Source organism: Phallusia mammillata, chromosome 1, assembly GCF_965637545.1.
Source record: "Phallusia mammillata chromosome 1, kaPhaMamm4.hap1.1, whole genome shotgun sequence".
In the NCBI taxonomy this organism is placed as follows: Eukaryota; Metazoa; Chordata; class Ascidiacea; order Phlebobranchia; family Ascidiidae; genus Phallusia; species Phallusia mammillata.
The window spans coordinates 34,767,154-34,784,735 of record NC_137252.1 but is presented as its reverse complement, the minus strand read 5'-3'; the positions used below and the strand labels follow the sequence as shown (position 1 = coordinate 34,784,735).

At 34.8% G+C, this 17,582-nt stretch overlaps 1 protein-coding gene across 1 annotated transcript; it reads left to right on the top strand.

The window, feature by feature from the left end:
* Window positions 1-922: 922 nt before the first annotated feature.
* LOC145208906 (uncharacterized) lies at window positions 923-16,881 on the top strand. The gene is made up of 23 exons (XM_080079156.1): window positions 923-1,095; window positions 1,227-1,322; window positions 1,641-1,745; window positions 2,058-2,219; window positions 2,658-2,867; window positions 3,115-3,281; window positions 4,209-4,318; window positions 4,720-4,828; window positions 5,088-5,141; window positions 5,527-5,640; window positions 5,941-6,049; window positions 6,389-6,820; window positions 7,175-7,698; window positions 8,013-8,202; window positions 8,579-8,725; window positions 9,131-9,316; window positions 9,719-9,822; window positions 10,822-10,918; window positions 11,183-11,317; window positions 11,632-11,750; window positions 12,667-12,866; window positions 14,340-14,716; window positions 15,146-16,881. The coding sequence occupies exons 1-23, from the start codon at window positions 970-972 to the stop codon at window positions 15,521-15,523; spliced, it is 4,251 nt and encodes a 1,416-aa protein (XP_079935282.1). The 5' UTR covers window positions 923-969; the 3' UTR covers window positions 15,524-16,881.
* Window positions 16,882-17,582: the final 701 nt, after the last annotated feature.

The following is a 17,582-nucleotide window of genomic DNA, read 5'->3' as shown; positions in this document are numbered from 1 at the left end:
CTAAAATTTGCTTTGTAAACTTTAAAAACAACTACAAAATGTTGGTGTCAAGTACGCAGGGCTCATGGGATGTTTTGCTGCTGAATTGTTTTGTATTTTATCATGTCATGATGCTCGCCTACTTCGTGTTTTGCAGAAAAACGTGCAAATTACCATTAAACTTGCGCTACCAATTTACTTTTAATTACAGACACGTTTGCCTCCAAATTGGGGTGTAAATGTTTATAGCTCGCTAACCTCGTTTGTGGACGAAATAACGTAGTTTCCGGCGCCTATAGAAGTTTTACTTTTAGAATTCGTGTGCAGCGGCTATGAAATTAAAACTGCAAAATCTTTATATTTCAAAGGCATTTTTAATGTGTTGGGACAATTATAGTCAACGACTGTTTAGAAAAATTGTATGCCCCTGTTTAAACTACTTAAACTGAACAGCATGCTTTGAAAGTTGGTGTAAAATGTATTTTAAATATTATTTGGTTTCGATGAAAATTTAATGAAAAAAATAGTGATGTGTAGTTTACTATTGTACTACATGTCTTGTATTTACGAAATCGTAACTAAGTTTGTAACATGACAACACTAAAATAATAAGAGTATGCTTTTAAACAGATTGATGTTGTGTTATTTGTAGCTCTATACATATAAGCAGTGGTGGGATTCAGCTGGTTCGCACCGGTTCTATAGAACCATCTTACAAAATTTTATGAGATCAGCGAACCGGTTAGCATTACTGGTTACTGTCAATGGACTTTCTGTAACAGAACTGGCTGAAAAATATGACTTTTGTGATAGAACCGACTGACAAAAAATTTGAATCCCACCACTGGACATATAATATATATACTACAAATTTACTCAAATAATATACTACAATTTAAGTTATTTCAATCTTATGCTTAAACTGAAACATTACCTGCATTTAAAATAATCATTTGTTTCCTGTTGAATAAATAGGAAAAGCAAACTAACATGCGTGATACAGAACAAGAATTTTTTGAAGAATGCAAGAAGGGAAATGTGAATAAACTAAAGAACCTGATTGATCTTGGAATTGATTTAAATATTGTCAGAAGTAGCAACAGCAAAGATGGAAAAGTGAGTTTAATCAACTGTTGATATACTTTGAAAAGTTTGTGTGTAAAATTGTAAGGTTTCCTATACCAGCAATATAATATGAATGATAACAAATAGTTTAAAGTAAAATTAGCTTACAAATTTTTTTGCAGGAAATGTCAGCATTGTGTGTGGCTTCCCTTGAAGGTCAACTAGAGGTCGTGAAGTTCCTCATTTCAAGATCGGCTGACGTCAACTATCGAAGCAAAGTAAGTTGTAGAAAATCAAAAATGCATTATGAAAAGAGAAATAAAGCATAGTATAAACAAGATCTTGATGCTGTTAGGGCAAAAATATCCCACAATCTTAGGGACAAATGACTGAACTTTTCATGTGAACTAATCATTACAACATTTTACCAGCCACATTTAAAAAGGTCAAATAATCATTTTAGCAAGGTTTGACTGAGGAAGAAAGTTTTATTGGCTGAAACATTTTGACTCATAGCATCTGTGTGTACAATGGCTTTTTCTTCCATAATTTATTGCAGTTCCTCATGCGATGTGCCTATTGTATTTTTTTTTCAGACTGGGGAAAGTGCATTGTTTCTTGCAGCACAAAAAGGACATGCCAAAATTGTGCAATGTCTTTTGGAAGCCGGTGCAAAGATGGTTTACACTGCAAAATCAGGGGTATGTTTGTAACACTAAACACAGATCTATTCATATTTTGTCTGGGAAATACTGATTTATAACTGGCATGCTTTAATACAGTAGTTCCCAACCTTTTTGTAGCAACACACCCCATCATAAATTCAGAATATCCCTTTTGTACAAATACTTAGAATTTAGAAGTTTGAAATTTTTTGGTTTTGCCATCTTATTAAATCTTCAGTTCATTCAAGCCCAATATATGTCAATACTGCATTGACATTAAGTGTTTTGGCAATTTATGCCACTTTGAGATGCCTGTTGTTATTCAATTCATTTTTATTTTTTCTTCAGGAACATGCAATTTGCAAAAACTGGGAGGTGTTTTGTCAAGCTTTGCGCCATGCTTACCCGAAAGATATCGATGCACCTGAAAACTCTGCGTACAAATCGGTTGCCCAAGTTCTGATTGACCATAATGCCGACAGCAACAGGCCAAATGTCATGTATGAAGCGGTAAGTGGGATGCCGTGTTCAACCTGTTATTCTGTAATTTTGAAGTGTGTAATATTTAGGAAACGGTCAATGTTACAGCTGGTTTGAAGTTTGGTTTATTAATCACATTTAAACTTGGTCATTTGCAGTGTGTTGATTTTAACAAATAAGTCATGCCTTGTAAAATATACAGAAATATATATTTTCATGCTAAAATGTTTGTTTTTGATGCTTAAAAACACCTGGTTTAGCAAGAATAGACAAATGGTACCAAGTGTTTTGTATAGCTGTTTTAAAACTACTAAAACGGGGCAAATTGGGAAAGTGTATTGCTTGGAACAAGACAAAAAATAATAAATAAAGCAAGTAGGGTACCCAGTGGATCTTGGCTTCTAAAAGCAAACATGATTTTGTAGCTCTTAAACACTGGTTAAATACTGAAACCTCCACTTTTTGCAGCTATACTGTGAGTTGACGGTGTTTGCCAACCCAATTGCTGTTTACTGTGTCGGAGTTTACTCTATGCTGAATGGACAACAAAATTCCGCTCTATTTTGCGAGGAACATTTTCTCAACGCGATTTGCCGAGCTTCTCATGTCTCCACTGTCTCTGACTTCATCAACACAATTCAATGTCTACTTGAAGCTAGCAAACCAAAACAAAAAGATGTAAGCATAAATCAACTAACTGTTAACATCTCAAAATAACACTTAAATGCTTAGTTTAAAAAAGAATTTGACTAAAATATACAAGTTTGGCAATTTAATTTCAATAAAAGATTATTTGTTCCTAAATTTTGGCCTTTTTTAGTCAGCTCTGAAAAAATGTAATAACCAAGATTGCAAAACATGAAACAAAAATGAAAAAAGTTAAAAATGTTTATTTTTTTGTTGACCTCATCTGCTCTGTTTTTAGGCAGCCCTAAAACTTGTGAAGGCTTTCAACTGGGCTGATTTGCTGATTCGTCTCTCAGAGGATCATTCAAGGTCGGCTGGAGGTCAACAAGACCTTCAATCAAGGTTGAAGGTCGTTGGTAAATTGATGAACGTACTGCAACTCCTTGTCAGCAACTTTAGCAATCGGTAAGCTAAAGTTTATCTTAGAACAGTGGTTCTCAAAGTATGGGTCGCGACCCAAACATGGGTCGCGCAGGGTCAAAAAATGGGTCGCGCTCGGGTGATTTAATTCTGCCCAAACGAACTATTACTGCATTAAGTAAACACAGACGAACTTACTTAATGTAGTAGTAGTGAAGTCCCCTCACTCGACCACGTTGTACAGTAAAATGAACTAACTACAATAGCCTTCCAATTTTAATGTTACGTACATGGCGATTGTTACGTCATAGCACAGGGAATAAAAGTTAATCATGCGAAACTGAACGTGGAGATGTAACAGTTAGCGTTTGAGGATAAGTAGGCGATTCGTACAAGGAAACATTTTTAGATTTGGGATTCACTTCTATCAATCATCATGGTACTGCAAAGCCACAATGTGTGTTGTGTTATGTAGTATTGTCGAATCGAACTCGTTAAACCTGCAGCCATTTTGACATGGGCAGACTCCTATGCAGCGACGACGTGGCCTCGAAATTGTTACATTTTTTGATGTTTGAGGCTTGAGTCGTGAGATGTTTATAAAACTCAGATTTGGGTCACGGTCAAAAAAGTTTGAGAACCACTGTCTTAGAATTTAGTGCTTATGTGAAACAAATTTTGCCTAGTTGTAAAAAAAATTATGGATTGGTTAAAACCTGTAAAAGATTATAATATTATAAAAAAATTGCTATTATTTACCACAGAACCAGTCTTAAAGTATAGGTGCTTGTTTCACCAAGTAGTTCCCTATCATGTCTGTGAACCATTTCTGAAGTACTTAATGCAGAGATTTTGTTTTTGGATTGTCTGTTGCCTAAAGAATTCCAAAGCATTTAGGAATAACCTGTTTTTTACCAGTATTTTCATCGTAACAATCAATCAATCCTGTGTACAATTTTCTTATCTTTTAAGGTCTGATCTACTGGAGCAGTTCCGAACACTTTCAGCAGAAGATATGGGAAGAATTGGTCGGTTGATTAAAATATTATTGGATTATGAAACTCCATCAGAAACAGGAAAAGGTAAGTGACTGTCTTGATTTTAATCTCAGTTTTGAAGTTTTAGTTTGTAGACTACCAGCATCATTAAATAGTAGTATACCAGGTCCATTGAAGGTGTTATCCAAACCAAGCCGGTCTCCCATGCAATCCTACATGGCAAGGCAAAAGCCAGAAAAATCTAGCCTGGCCTGCAGTGGCTTAATTCGGTATAACGCCTTCAATTGGCCTGGAGCACTACAATTTTTTTGTGTATGCCATGATTGCTGGTCTGCATGGATGCTTCATGGCTGGTCTCAGTATGAATATGTTCATCAAAATATCACCTTTTGTACTTGGCTTAAACATGCAGTGCCTGTTCGCCTCTGATTATGACAGTAACAATAGGCACTGTTCGATCATAACTCCATTTATATTTGTTACAGATGTTAAAAAGTTGGATGCAGCATTGGAAGACAAATCAGCTCCGTGGAATATTCTGTTTTTCCTTTTGAAACATCAACTACGAACTGGGCAGGATTCCTGTGTTAGCAGGTTAACATACTTTACATTGTGTATGTGTGTTAAGGGATTTATGGTTTAAATTATTAATTCTGTTGTCGCTTTGTTAAAAATTATTGACTGTAAACTGTAAATGGGTTTAATATTTGAACTAAATCCCTACTACAGTTTTGACAATAAAAAAAATGTTCAGATTTTTTTTCAAATACTTTGTTCTTTTTACTGAATGTAATTTATTAGTATTGTATTTCTATTAAAACTACACAATAAATCATTTTTTGTTTGTTCAAAGATTGCTTGTTCGAAACCCATCACCTACTGACTACGAGACTCGAATTTTGCTGAGGTCAGCTTTTTTTGTTTGTCTGTTGTTTGTTATAAATTAAAGCTTGGTTAGATGGACATATTACTTTTATGAATATGTTTTTACATGTATGTTCATGTAGCTACTTATTTAACATGGAAAATAAGATAAGCAGTACTTAATTTCGCAATAAGAGTGTTTTTGTTTCTTTGTTTATTTATGTTTAAGTCCACAAATAATTTGTATGATAACAAATATTAGATAATTGGTACAAGTTATAATTCACCTTGGCTCAATATCCCAACTTTTTAATTTAAAAAAATGGTTGTTAAAAAATTGTTAAAAAAGTGTCATTTTGACACAATACCCCGGATTTAGTGGATTAGCTGATAAATGGTTCTAATCTCCTGTCATTGACTCGATGCAGGAGCTTAGAGGATGATTTGTCGCTTGCACACATGTTACTTGACTTCGGTGTCAGATTCAATGGTGAATGTTTGCTTAAATCTGTACAGAATGGATTGCTTGATCTAGTTAACAGGTGAGTACTTCCACAGTGGAAATATTAGGTAGAGGAAAAAGGATTGATGTTGATTTTTATGGCACCCTTAATATGCTGGGAAGCGTTAGAAATTGTAAACAATAAATTTTGTTTTATGTGTTAAATACCCAAATTTTTTAGTCAAATTGATATATATTATTATCTGGTTGAATTAAATGCTGTAAAAGTTCTGTGTTTTGTGAATAAAAATAGGCATGTAGTAAACAAGTTTAGCAAAGGGTTTGGTATAATGTGGCTGATTTACATGCGAAATACCGATGTGATTTGATGATATTTCAGATTTAAAAGTGACAGAGAGCTTTTGTTCTGCAAAGAAATTGACGACTTATTGAGAATTCCTCCGTCCGTTAAAAACTCGTCGAACAGAAACATGAGAAGATGCTTGAAGGTGAATAAAAAAATTTGACCTGTTTCGTTTTCTTTAATTTTGACCTGTATCTCCTCCTAACATAATAAAACACATATTGTTTCTGTAAATTGTCTTGTGTTCAAACTTTTTTTACGGTCTGTGATTTTATTGATTTGGTCCAGAAAAAGTGGTTTAAACTTTTGTCAAATTTGTACACCTGACAAATGGGTGTGTTTAAGTTAAACCCTGGATTTTTACCATAGGTCTTCCAAATATAAATATTAAATATTACTACATTAACAAAACTAAATCACAAAAATGTTAAACATATTTTTGCTGCCTTTGGTCAATAAATAAATTTTAAACAATTTTTTTTAGATAATTAAGTCACAAAGAGTAACAATGGAAGAAGAACGTCGAAAAAATGAAGCGGAACTTTTCGACGACATCTCAAATGACCCAAAGAATCGGAAACGCAGGCGACAGCGTGGAAAAGCCAAGAAAACTAAACCCAGCGTCGCAAACAACATCATTGATCACAACGACAACAAAAAGTGCAACGATCACATTTCTGATTCAACTGATGAGAAGGAAGAACTGGTACAAACTGATAACAAGCTGGATGTTGAAAATGATGTAGAAGATATAAACGCTGATGGTGACCACGTTGATGAAAATTGTGCTGTTCCAAAAGTTGATTCCAGTAAGGGAAGGAAAAAGAAAAACAAAAAGAAAACTGCAGGAGGGAAGAAAAAAGTTGCAACAAACAAAAATGAAGAAATTAAACAAGAAGAGGAAGAGATACATGATGTAGGATTTTTTTTAAATTGGGCTTCTTAGTTCCAAGTAGGGAGAATAATGAGCTTCTTCGTGGAGCCACCAGTGTTAAGAAGTTCGGACAATAAATTTAGTTTTGCTATATAATTTCTTCTCTGTTTCCCTGCATCCTACCTTGAAAAACTTGGCTTTGTTTTTATAGGTTTAATTTACGAAGGTATTTCGAGTACAGTAAATTAAGGACAATTATGGTGAAATTCACCCTTCTAGTTTTGAAAAGTTTTAAATCATTAGTATTTAACCTTATGTAACAAAAACCAGCTATCTGTTATTGGACACCATTTGAAACTATTTTAAAAAGGTAATGTTGCCTTTTTTTGTTTGTAGGACAAATCTGCTGAAATTCTGAAGAAAACAACCCAACAAAACAGATGGAGTGAAGTCGCCGTGATAACTGCGCGTCGTCGGCGACAAAGTTCTTCATCATCCGAGTGCAGCATCGGAGCACGGAAGAGCGTCCACTTCTCACATCCGCTGGTCTTCTACGAAAACACAAAGAAAGATCCAAACCCGAAACTGAAGCACAACGGGAACGCGCAGCCAAAAATGAGCAACTTAAAACAGTGGCTGGATAGCGATACAAATATTTTGCAATCCGAAGCATATAGGACTAAATCGTTTGATAACGGCTCTCCAATTTTGGAAAATGACATCCTCGTGACGGATGGATTTAATGCAATTGATTCTGATATACCTTGGAACCCTGTATCACTGCGATGGGCACCACGATTTGAGGATTTATCTGAAATGGATGTTGACAGTTTAAGACAACTACATTGGACAGACAATGAGGGAAATGAACAAACAGTGTTTGTTTGTGACAATCAGAAACATCTTCACATCGGCACTGGGTAAGCTACGTAAAATAATTTGACTAAAGTCTTTAATTTGCACTTAGTTTTCAACTGTATTAACTGTAATTGAAAGGTTTTAGTATGTTTTCTGTCTTGAAGCAGGTAAAAAGATTATGGTTCATTGAAAAAGTGTTTTGCCAAGTGTTTTTAAGTGATTAATCAGAATAATATCATGTATAAACAGCATATATTCTTTTTTATTTACAATTTTTATGAAATTAAATAAATAATATGATTAGCTGGCATGCATTTAAATTGGGAATTGTAGGCATAAGGGGAAGGGTTAATAAATTTGTTTCAATTTTTTGCAGACCTGACTACAGTAACATTTACTTGAGTCTCACCAGTCAAGGTCAAGAGGTCGCAGTGAAGAAGGTCAACTCCAAACGAGCCCCACTTCTCTCGCAGAAAGGAATAACCAGTCATTTATTGGATCTTCCCACACAAACTGGCCTCAATAAATACATCTCCATTGTGAAAGACAAAGGCCATTGTTATGTGGTATGATTTAAAAAATAATTAGCAAGAAATTTAATTTCCATCTTTTGAAACTCTGTAGCCTAAACACTGTTCTTTCAACTGTGCCACATAATATGTTTTAGGTGATTTGCAATCCTTCCATGCTGTTGGGTTACTAATCTTTTTGCCAAAACTATTTGCTCTGCCTGAGGTTCTAATTTAAATACAATTGAGTCATTGTTGTGTCACATACATTAACTGACACAACAATGGATCTATTGTCAAACCTGACAATTATTCCACTGTTGAAGTTTGCTAATAAATTATAATACATTACATTTTTATCATTACATTGGCCCCTTTTTTAATTCTTACCAGTATGAAATAAATAATCATTTTTTTACCAACAAATTTTCAGATTCAGCCAGTTGGAGAATTTTCTCTGGATGAAGTTTTCCGTCGAAAAGTTGCATCTCTTCCCATTCCTGCTGCTCAAGGCTGCCACCACCTGGCAGAAGCACTTTATTTTTTGCACCAAAACGACATATTGCACATGGCTATCAAGGTAAGAGGCTTTGTTGAGATAAAATAAATGAACAGATTTCTAACAAGCAGATCTTTAAGTTGGTCTTTAAGTCTTTAAGCTAAAATTTTTGTAACATACACAAATCAAGACAGGCAGTGGTGCTTGTGATTCGACTTTCAATAGCTTTACCACTGAGCCTGTGTAGCTCGTTTGGTAGAGCTTCAGTTCCAAAAAGACTCTTGTATTGGGTTTTAATTCTATTGTGGACTGAGATTTTTCTAGCCTGTGCCTTGCCATTCGGGAATGCTTAGTGACCAGCTTTTTCGGTATGACCTCTTCAATAGGCCTGGTGTACTATGATGATACATTGAATTTTCTCGTGTTTATTCATGTTGACGTTGAATATAAAGGTATATTATCTCAATAATCGTGTCTTTGTTTTAGCCTACAAATGTTATCCTGACATCGGACAATGAGTTACGGTTGACCGATTACGGCATACACTGTCGACAAACATCTGCCGCTCAACGACAAACGCTCGGCCCAACTTTACCCTCGTTATGTTGGATGATGAGAGAAGTTTTTTCCGACGACAATCAACTATTGTTTACTCCAGCTTCTGATGTTGCTGTGAGTTACAAGTTAAATTGTTTATGTCAGGATTCTTTTTACTCTCTAATGCTGGTTTGTTCCAGGTGTTTGGTCAAGAAAGAGTGCTTCAAACTTATTCAAATTTACACAGATGATAGTTAGTTAATCAAATTTAATTCTTGCAAAGTTTGACTCCAGATGACTCAGTGGTTCACCCATAGGCTCCCAAAACATAATTTTTGTTTTGTAGCTTGCAAACTTGATTAGACATATATTTGCAATATGTTTGAATCATGCTAAAAAGTTCAAAATAAACAGATAACAAACTTTGTTTTTTGAAGCAACACAAAAAATAACTACCTGATATCATTAAAATATAATATAAAGGTTGTTAAACTGTGAAGCTTAAACATTTAAGTGCTCATTTATCTTTTGTTTTAGTCACTTGGAATGGTTATGTTCTACATGCTGACAAACGGAGGTCACCCATTCGGAGATCCAGATACTTTGCCCATTGTTTGCATCAGCAATATATCACGCGGAATGTAAGTATTTTATGTTGATTTATTTCAAATGTTGTGGCAAGAATATGCATTTCATATCCTATGTTGGTTAGGAGAAGTTTATGTATTTTCTATCTTAATGAAAATATGTCTTAGTCTTGTATACAATTTCCTATGTCAAGGGTGACCTATAGGGTTTATTTAGAGTTACAAGAAAACACAACACACTACCAAGCATTTACGTTGATGTATTTCACAAATATATGCACAAACTGTTACAACATCATAATAAAAGTTTGTTTAGTTTAAATACAGTTCTGTTTTTCACTTGCAAAAGATCAATAAAATTTGAGAACCACCATTTTTTGAAGTCTCATGCACGAGCATAACGGCTCAAATAAATGTTAACAGCAACATACTTAAGGCTGTTCGACAAACAGGACACAGTAGCAACTTTCAATTGGTGGATTCTTCGCAAACTCGTTGGGGTGTCGGTTTGACACTTGTGCGAAGTTTGACACTTCGCAGCGCAATGATGGGACGGCGCTTTTGCACCATTATAAAGAACGACACCCCAACGAATTTGCGAAGAAGCCACCAATTGAAAGTTGCTACTGTGTTCCGTTTATCGAACAGCCACATACTGCTGACCTCGATTTAGCCGAAGACAAATGGCTAAACAAAATCGATGAAAAAATTAACAATAAAAAAACGGTTTTACTAAGGTGTAAGTGATGTGTGTTTTTTGTCGCCTTTTACGGCTTTGATTTCGTGCATTTCTTATCATTCATTGCATGTTTAGTCAGTTTAGTCTGCTGGGCTTTCAGTTGAGAAAAGATCGTGAAGAAACTTTTAGCTTTTTCTAATTTTAATCCCTTTTATTGCTCCCTATAGACACTGAAGATGCTTTTTAGTGAAATTAATTTGTTCTTGATTCCACTAATTTTAGCCTGGAAATAAACATTTGCCAACTTGTTATTTATTACCACTTGAGTCACATAAAAAATTGACAAAGAAATGTACCCTATATTTTTTGTGCAGGTATAATTTGAAGGCGATCGCTGACAAACCTCTTGCACACCACTTGGTTAGACACATGATACAGAAGGATGCTGATAAACGATTCACCATGGGCGATGTAAGAACTTTAATGAACCAATTATGAAAATATTGTTGGTTACATTGTAGTATCTTTGCATGTATCGATTCTCATGCCATTTATAGTTTTAATTTAAATTTTTGTTCAGCCAAACATGCACGTCATTCATCTTTTACTTTGTAAAACACAATTTTTCCACTTAAATCACCATCATTAGTACCTTATTCAAATAGAATCTAATTTGCTATTTTATTGAACCTGTACACAATAAAACTTATCAAGTATCATTTTTTTAAATTCCAGGTTGTTAAACATCCTTTTCTGTGGAGTGAAGAAAAGAAAGATCATTACTTGACACTTTTAATGGAAAAGGGACTTTCAAACGCCGTGTTGGACGACGGTACAACAATCATCGAAAAACTGCAAACTGTTGAACATGTAAGTTGAAAATTAAAACAATCAACCGAATATTCTGGGAAATATATTTTGTTTGTTGGTTTGGGAAAGGTTTGTTTTCTTAAACTGTTTGTTGTAACCTTTTTATCTATCGGTTTTATGCGACGCTTGTTTCGCTACTTTTTATCATTCCTTCACCGGAAGTGGATATAAACGGGCGTAACTGATGTGGCCAGTATAAATTATGAGCATTTGCCGAAACGTTTAAAAAATAAAGCATGTCGCTTTTTACGTCTATTTGGGCCGTTACTTTGACCACTAACTTTGTTGTAATGATGTCATACTTTGCATTTCAGGAGCTTTTGCGATCGTATGCACACCACGATAAGCTCGTTAACGTTGCTGATATTTACACTTCAAGTGGTCAAGGTCTTCTTACTCTCATGTACGACTGTGCACACAACTACAGTTTATTGTAAGCATTGTTCACATTTTGTAACAACATAAATAAAGCTATATGAACTGTTAAACTAAATGATGTTCTTCTTGCGAAAACAGTGTGTTATTATTGAAGAAACTTGAATAGGTGTCAGAAAAAGCAAATAGACAGTATGTTTGCCAAAAGAGCATCATTTAGGTTATGAGAATAAAATTTGATTAGTCACAGCAAAAAAAGTATTCTGTGTTCAATATGTAATTTCTGTATTATTTGTGTGTTTTGAAGTTACAAAAACTAGTTCACATCAAAACAAAAAATAATTTGACAGGAATAAAATTAGGTTTAATTTGTTTTTTTTTGTGTGTAGATATTTGCTTGTTATACCAGTGGCTCCCAACCTTTTTGACCTTGTGGCACCCTATCAAAGAGATAAATAGTTTATGTCACCCTTGCAAAACTGGATCATTTTTGGGGTTTCTGTTTTTCAAATAACCGTATGAAATAAGGAGCCGGGAATAACTGCGAGACGCGAAACTTAATACGCACTGAAACTCTGTTAGAAATAAATAATTTCCGCCCTCAACGGGTTAAAGTTAAAATGAATAATGGGTCGCAGTATTGCAATATCAATATCTCGCGGCACCCCTGAGCATTGCAATTGGCACCCCAGGGTGCCGCGATTGGGAACCACTGTGTTATATAATTGCAGTTTACAGTATCCATACCTGCCATTAAACAACACCCATGAAAAAACTTTATCTCGCAAATCTAAAAATAGCAAATGAATTTGTAATAGAAACTATAGATTTGAACTAGCTTGACCATTAACAAAACTGCCAGAGATATTGTGTACGTAAGGAATACTTCATATTGTATAATAATCACCCTTCTAGTTGTACCTTGCAATTTTGTCTATGATAAACTTTTTTGATAATAAACAAATTTATTCCAGTGCACAATGTACGAAAGACGAGGAGCGTGAATCGATGAAAACTTCTGTGCAATATTTCCGAGCCTGTTTCCCTGGTCTGCTGTTGAGCACATACAGGATTATAAGCATCGATGAATTAGAGAAAGCAGTTTGTGTACCTGATGTGCCTGGGTCACCTGCACCTTTTGGTAATACTGGTTCCAATTTCGATGAAGCATCAGGTGAGAAGACATACAAGTTTTTAGGGCAGGGATTCTTAAACTTTTTCGGCCGTGCCCCACTTGACACTATTTATTTATTCTCACGCCCCCCTAAAAAACGTTAGCACTGATGATGCTTGTCTTGTTTTTTTGAAAACAACATACATCGTAGGTCCGCCTTAAACTACTGTCAAGTTAGTTCCAATCGTTAGAAAAAGCCATTTCAACACTGATAAGTTGCAAAAAAAGCGCGCGCACAGAGCCACGGTGCCAGTATTCTTGTAAACTACGCATATGTAGCCCAGAAAATGTTGATTCACTCAAAGCCAAAGCAATCTCTAATGCGAAATTGCGAACGAATAAAAAATGTGCAGCCGACTGTATAGTACAGGGGTCACCAAACTACGGCCCGCGATCCCATTTTTTAGGTTTGCCAAAACGTATTGATAACTTTGTTACTGTCAAAAATTAATCTACTCCTTACAAAAGTTTACTGTTACGACATGTAAAATTAATATTACCGACTTTTATAGGATTGCAACGCCCAGGATTGATCCAAAGCCAGTTTATTACGTCACAGACAAAACAAAAAGTGTTAATTGTGCGCAAACAATTGCCTTATTGTGTTACTTGTGACATAATATAAACATTCCTTGTAAGATGAGACTAACTATACAATTTAACAGTTTTTAAATAGATTTTTAAAAAGACCAAAAAAAAAATCTTGGCGCCCCTATAAAAATAGTCTCGTGTGCTAAGCTTGAGAAGACGGCACTAGGGCATGTAAACTATGCGGCACGCGCGAACGTATCCGGCCCGCAGTGTAGAAAAGTTATGTTAGTACAACTGGACATCCATTTCAGAGTAATGAAGCGTTTACTTTAAACAAAAAGTTCGAAATCAGTGCCGACATAATTCCAATGCATTAATTTACAATTGTTTGCAAGTGAAAACTTTGCAGCCAGATTGTGGTGCGCCCCCCTTGCGAACCCTTCACGCCCCCCTAGGGGGGCGCGCCCCCCAGTTTAAGAACCCCTGTTTTAGGGGGTGAGGTTATTGAAAAGATGTGCTTGGCTAGGTGTTAGATATTGGGGTAAAACCACTTGCATTTTTGTCATTAATATGTACAACGTAAACCAAGCATTTATGTAGAACCAATTGCCAGTGCATCAGGTAGTTAAAATGTAGTTGACTACAGGGAGGTTTAAACTACTAAGAAACTAGTTTTTGTAGCACAGTTTGTTGATAAGAAACATTAAAAGTTATTAGAAATTACATAGCACTTAAATATGATTTTTAGACTGATTTTGTTAATATAAAAAAAGGGTTTCTAGTATTGTCATGCAAACCTATTGTTGGTGATATATTTCTTTACTATAACACAAGAGTAGCAATTGTCTTGATGCAATATTTCAAGAATTACTTCTCTGTTGTTCTAGTTTTTAGTCAGGGCCTTTGCTTGTTTTAATTAAACCTCTTTTCTTGCAATTATAGAAAGCAATTCATCCATTTCAAGTGAAGAAGCAAATATCACAAAACAAGAATCTGATGAAAAATCTGAAGAATCCTTTGAGATGGTTGACATCTGTGACAACACAAAGTTGTCTCCAAAGCAAAAAGACAATGTTGTAATTGAAAAACCAAAACAAGAAGAAGATCAAAAAGATCCAGTTCCTCATCAGGAAGAGGGTGAAGGAAAACGTCTTCTTGCTGGAAAAGATTGGAAGAATCCATCTCTGTGTCTGACTCCTCGTGAAGATGAGATTGAGGAGGATTTCGAATCGAGTGTTCCGAGGGGTTTGATGTCACCTGAAGCGAACGAATGCATCATCATCAATGAAGGGGAATGGGCAAACCAAAGCTCATCTAGTGTAAGTGGAAAAGGTTTCTAGGATACAGATTTGGAGAATAGTTTTGCTAAGAACAAAGCCAATTAATGTGAAGCAAACATTTTTGAAAAAATGCTAGCACATGGATGTTGTGGCAATGTTTATTTCCAGTCCATGGTCCTAATTATTTAGACTATGCAAATATTTATGCTATGCTTATTCACTATACTCTATGCCTTCGCAAAGTTGTTGATAGTTAAACATTGGTTTGTTTCGTAACATAATTTAATATTTGCCAAAGCTTGGTTTTAAATTTCCATTTTTTTTGTTACTGTTTTCTTTAATAATGTAAAATCAAGTCAATATATTAAACATATGTCGTGTTTTGTTTTAACACATAAAATATATTGTAAGGAGTTACTTGTGGAAATATGACTTTTGCAAGACATTTTGATTTTTTCATCCCAACAGGACCAAGATAGTGACAACATTGTGGAATACAACTCACCGAATGCACACAGCATTAAGATTCCTCCAACTCACGAGCAGAAGCCTCCGGAAATTGTTTCTCCCGATGATTGGATAGAAATCGGTTCTCCGTTATCAGATTGTGAGACCAAACCGGTCAAGGTTGACTGCTCAGCACAAGCAAGCTCAGCTGATGATACTCCCTCCAGTGGATGTTCTGTTGACGACTGCTTCGATTTCGGATCTTACTCAAAAGGTAATGGTGGTGTCGAGTTCATCTATTCAGGCGATCGAATGGTTCAGAAGAAAGCAACAGGATTGTATGGGAATGCAAATAAAAGTTCAAGTATTATGTGGACCGATATCGATGAACTGGATTAAATAAGTTTGAAGCAAAGTTCTGGAATGCTACTTTAGGTGAAAAGTCACAAATCTGAACATGTAGCACATTTTTTGTTTCATTTGTAGATACACACCGAATTTTTCACAGTTTAAATTTTACGTAAAACTCCAATCTAGCAGTCATGGTTTCTCAGACACACTTAAACTTGCTTCATGGGTAAAAATATGTAAAAAATTTTGGTGTATTTAGTTTTTTGGTTAAACATTTCATCATTTACAGAAATCAGTACTTGGTACAAAAAGAGGCTTCTGCTCAAAGTCTTGTGATTCGTATTTTACACTACATTTTCCGTTTATATATTTGATAGTAAAAAAATTGTTTGTTGCACATATTGGTGACTTTTCTAAATACTAATTACTAGTTATGAGAGAGATATTCAGAGCTCAAATTGGCTTGTTGCAAAAATGTACGATGTAATGTTCCTTTAAATATTTGTATGCCTCAAAAGTTCTTTATTATATTTTTCCAACTTGAATTGGATCTGTTCCAAATTTCTCTGTATACATTTTGAAATTCCAAATTTGCCCTCAGTTGAAAACTGGATTTGAAAGGTGTTTAGTTATGCATGGTTAAGTAATGTCATATAAAAAGTCTACTACTGTTTTCAATCCATAAAAATATAATATATTTGTTGTTTAAAAATGTTAAACAGTTAAAAACAAAGACTGGCCCTTTTCTTTGTTTCATCCGGACACTTAAATTTTATACAGTATGGTAAAAATAATCTTATGGTATGAAAAAGTATTCAAACTTTTTTTCAAATCACATAATTTCTAAACCACTGTCAATTCAGCTCAAGCACAATTGGTTTTCAAACCTGAATTAAATTCCATGTTGGTGTGCATATTATTTTTTTTCCAGTCGTTTGCCATATTTTCATGCTTATAACTTAACAATAAGCTGATGCATTTGTGTTATAATGCAACAAGTAGTTGTTCCCCTAAGTTCATTATCAATTTGTGTTTTGCAATACTTTGCTATGTGTTTTTTTCATGTATTAGTTTAAGGTGTTTTTGGTGTTTAACCATTTGTACAATCCAAACTAATCGATCCGGTGTTTCTGATTTATTGTAATAACAAAACACAGGTTATCTTACATTGCTAAACTGTTGCAAAATTTTCGGCATTTTAATTTGTAGTACAAAATTGTTTTTTGAGAAATTCTTACTTACACAAACAAAACGTCATGCAATTTGTATGTCACACTTGAATTTTAAAACGCTTATCGAAAATTTAGAATGTTTTCTTACGGATAAATGACCAAATTTGGTGCTGCACATTTTTCTATTGTGCGTGATTTCTAATAGTGCGATTGCTTTTGTGATGAAATTTTCTGTCTTCCGATTTTTTGTGCAAAAAATGTCGCAAAACAATCAGTTTCTTTATTTTATGAATCAAGGGACCGTGAACAAAAAGTTTTAACACAGGCAAGTACATTCATAATCCATTCACAGTCAAGCATTTTTTCCATAAACTGGACTGAGCTACTGTATTCAAAGGTATAGACAATTTTCATTGAAAGTTGGTGAATACGAATGAAGGAAAGTAAATGTTTCCGTTCCTTGTTTCCAAAGGCAACGGTAAGAAAGCTCATTTAAAGATTATTTAAGTATATGCCAGAGAGAAAAAGGCAGCCTCCCTTTTGTCGAAACGCATCGTCGCGTATTTAGTATTTGTTTGCTTTCCTACTTAAGTCAAGTCAAAACGGTCGATACGGCTTTTAGCTTTTCGTAAAGTTCGACATCGTAGGTTGCGTTACAGAATGTCGAACGAAAACTACTGTTAATTTTATTTCAATGGAAATGGCGCGCAGTTTCGTATTTATGACTCGGCAAACGTAAAATGACAAAGCGTTTTTCTTGGGAAGACGAAAAAGGTTTTTGTTGTTTTGTTGATTAGTCGTGTCCTGTAGTATTTCATAAAATGCCGGCGTAGAAAAAGGTTAAATAATATGATGTATGATGATACCTACAGTTATCAAATACCTAGTTTTAGCTTGTTGTTAGACAAAGTCGTAGGATAAAATACTGGTGTTTT

What these genes read in the sequence shown, in the direction of transcription:
- LOC145208906 (XM_080079156.1), top strand. Translation starts at nt 970, where the DNA reads ATGCGTGATACAGAACAAGAATTTTTTGAAGAATGCAAGAAGGGAAAT. An exon ending in TCCATCAGAAACAGGAAAAG is followed by an intron (nt 4,319 to 4,719) that starts GTAAGTGACTGT and finishes TATTTGTTACAG; the next exon opens with ATGTTAAAAAGTTGGATGCA. An exon ending in AACTGCAAACTGTTGAACAT is followed by an intron (nt 11,318 to 11,631) that starts GTAAGTTGAAAA and finishes TTTGCATTTCAG; the next exon opens with GAGCTTTTGCGATCGTATGC.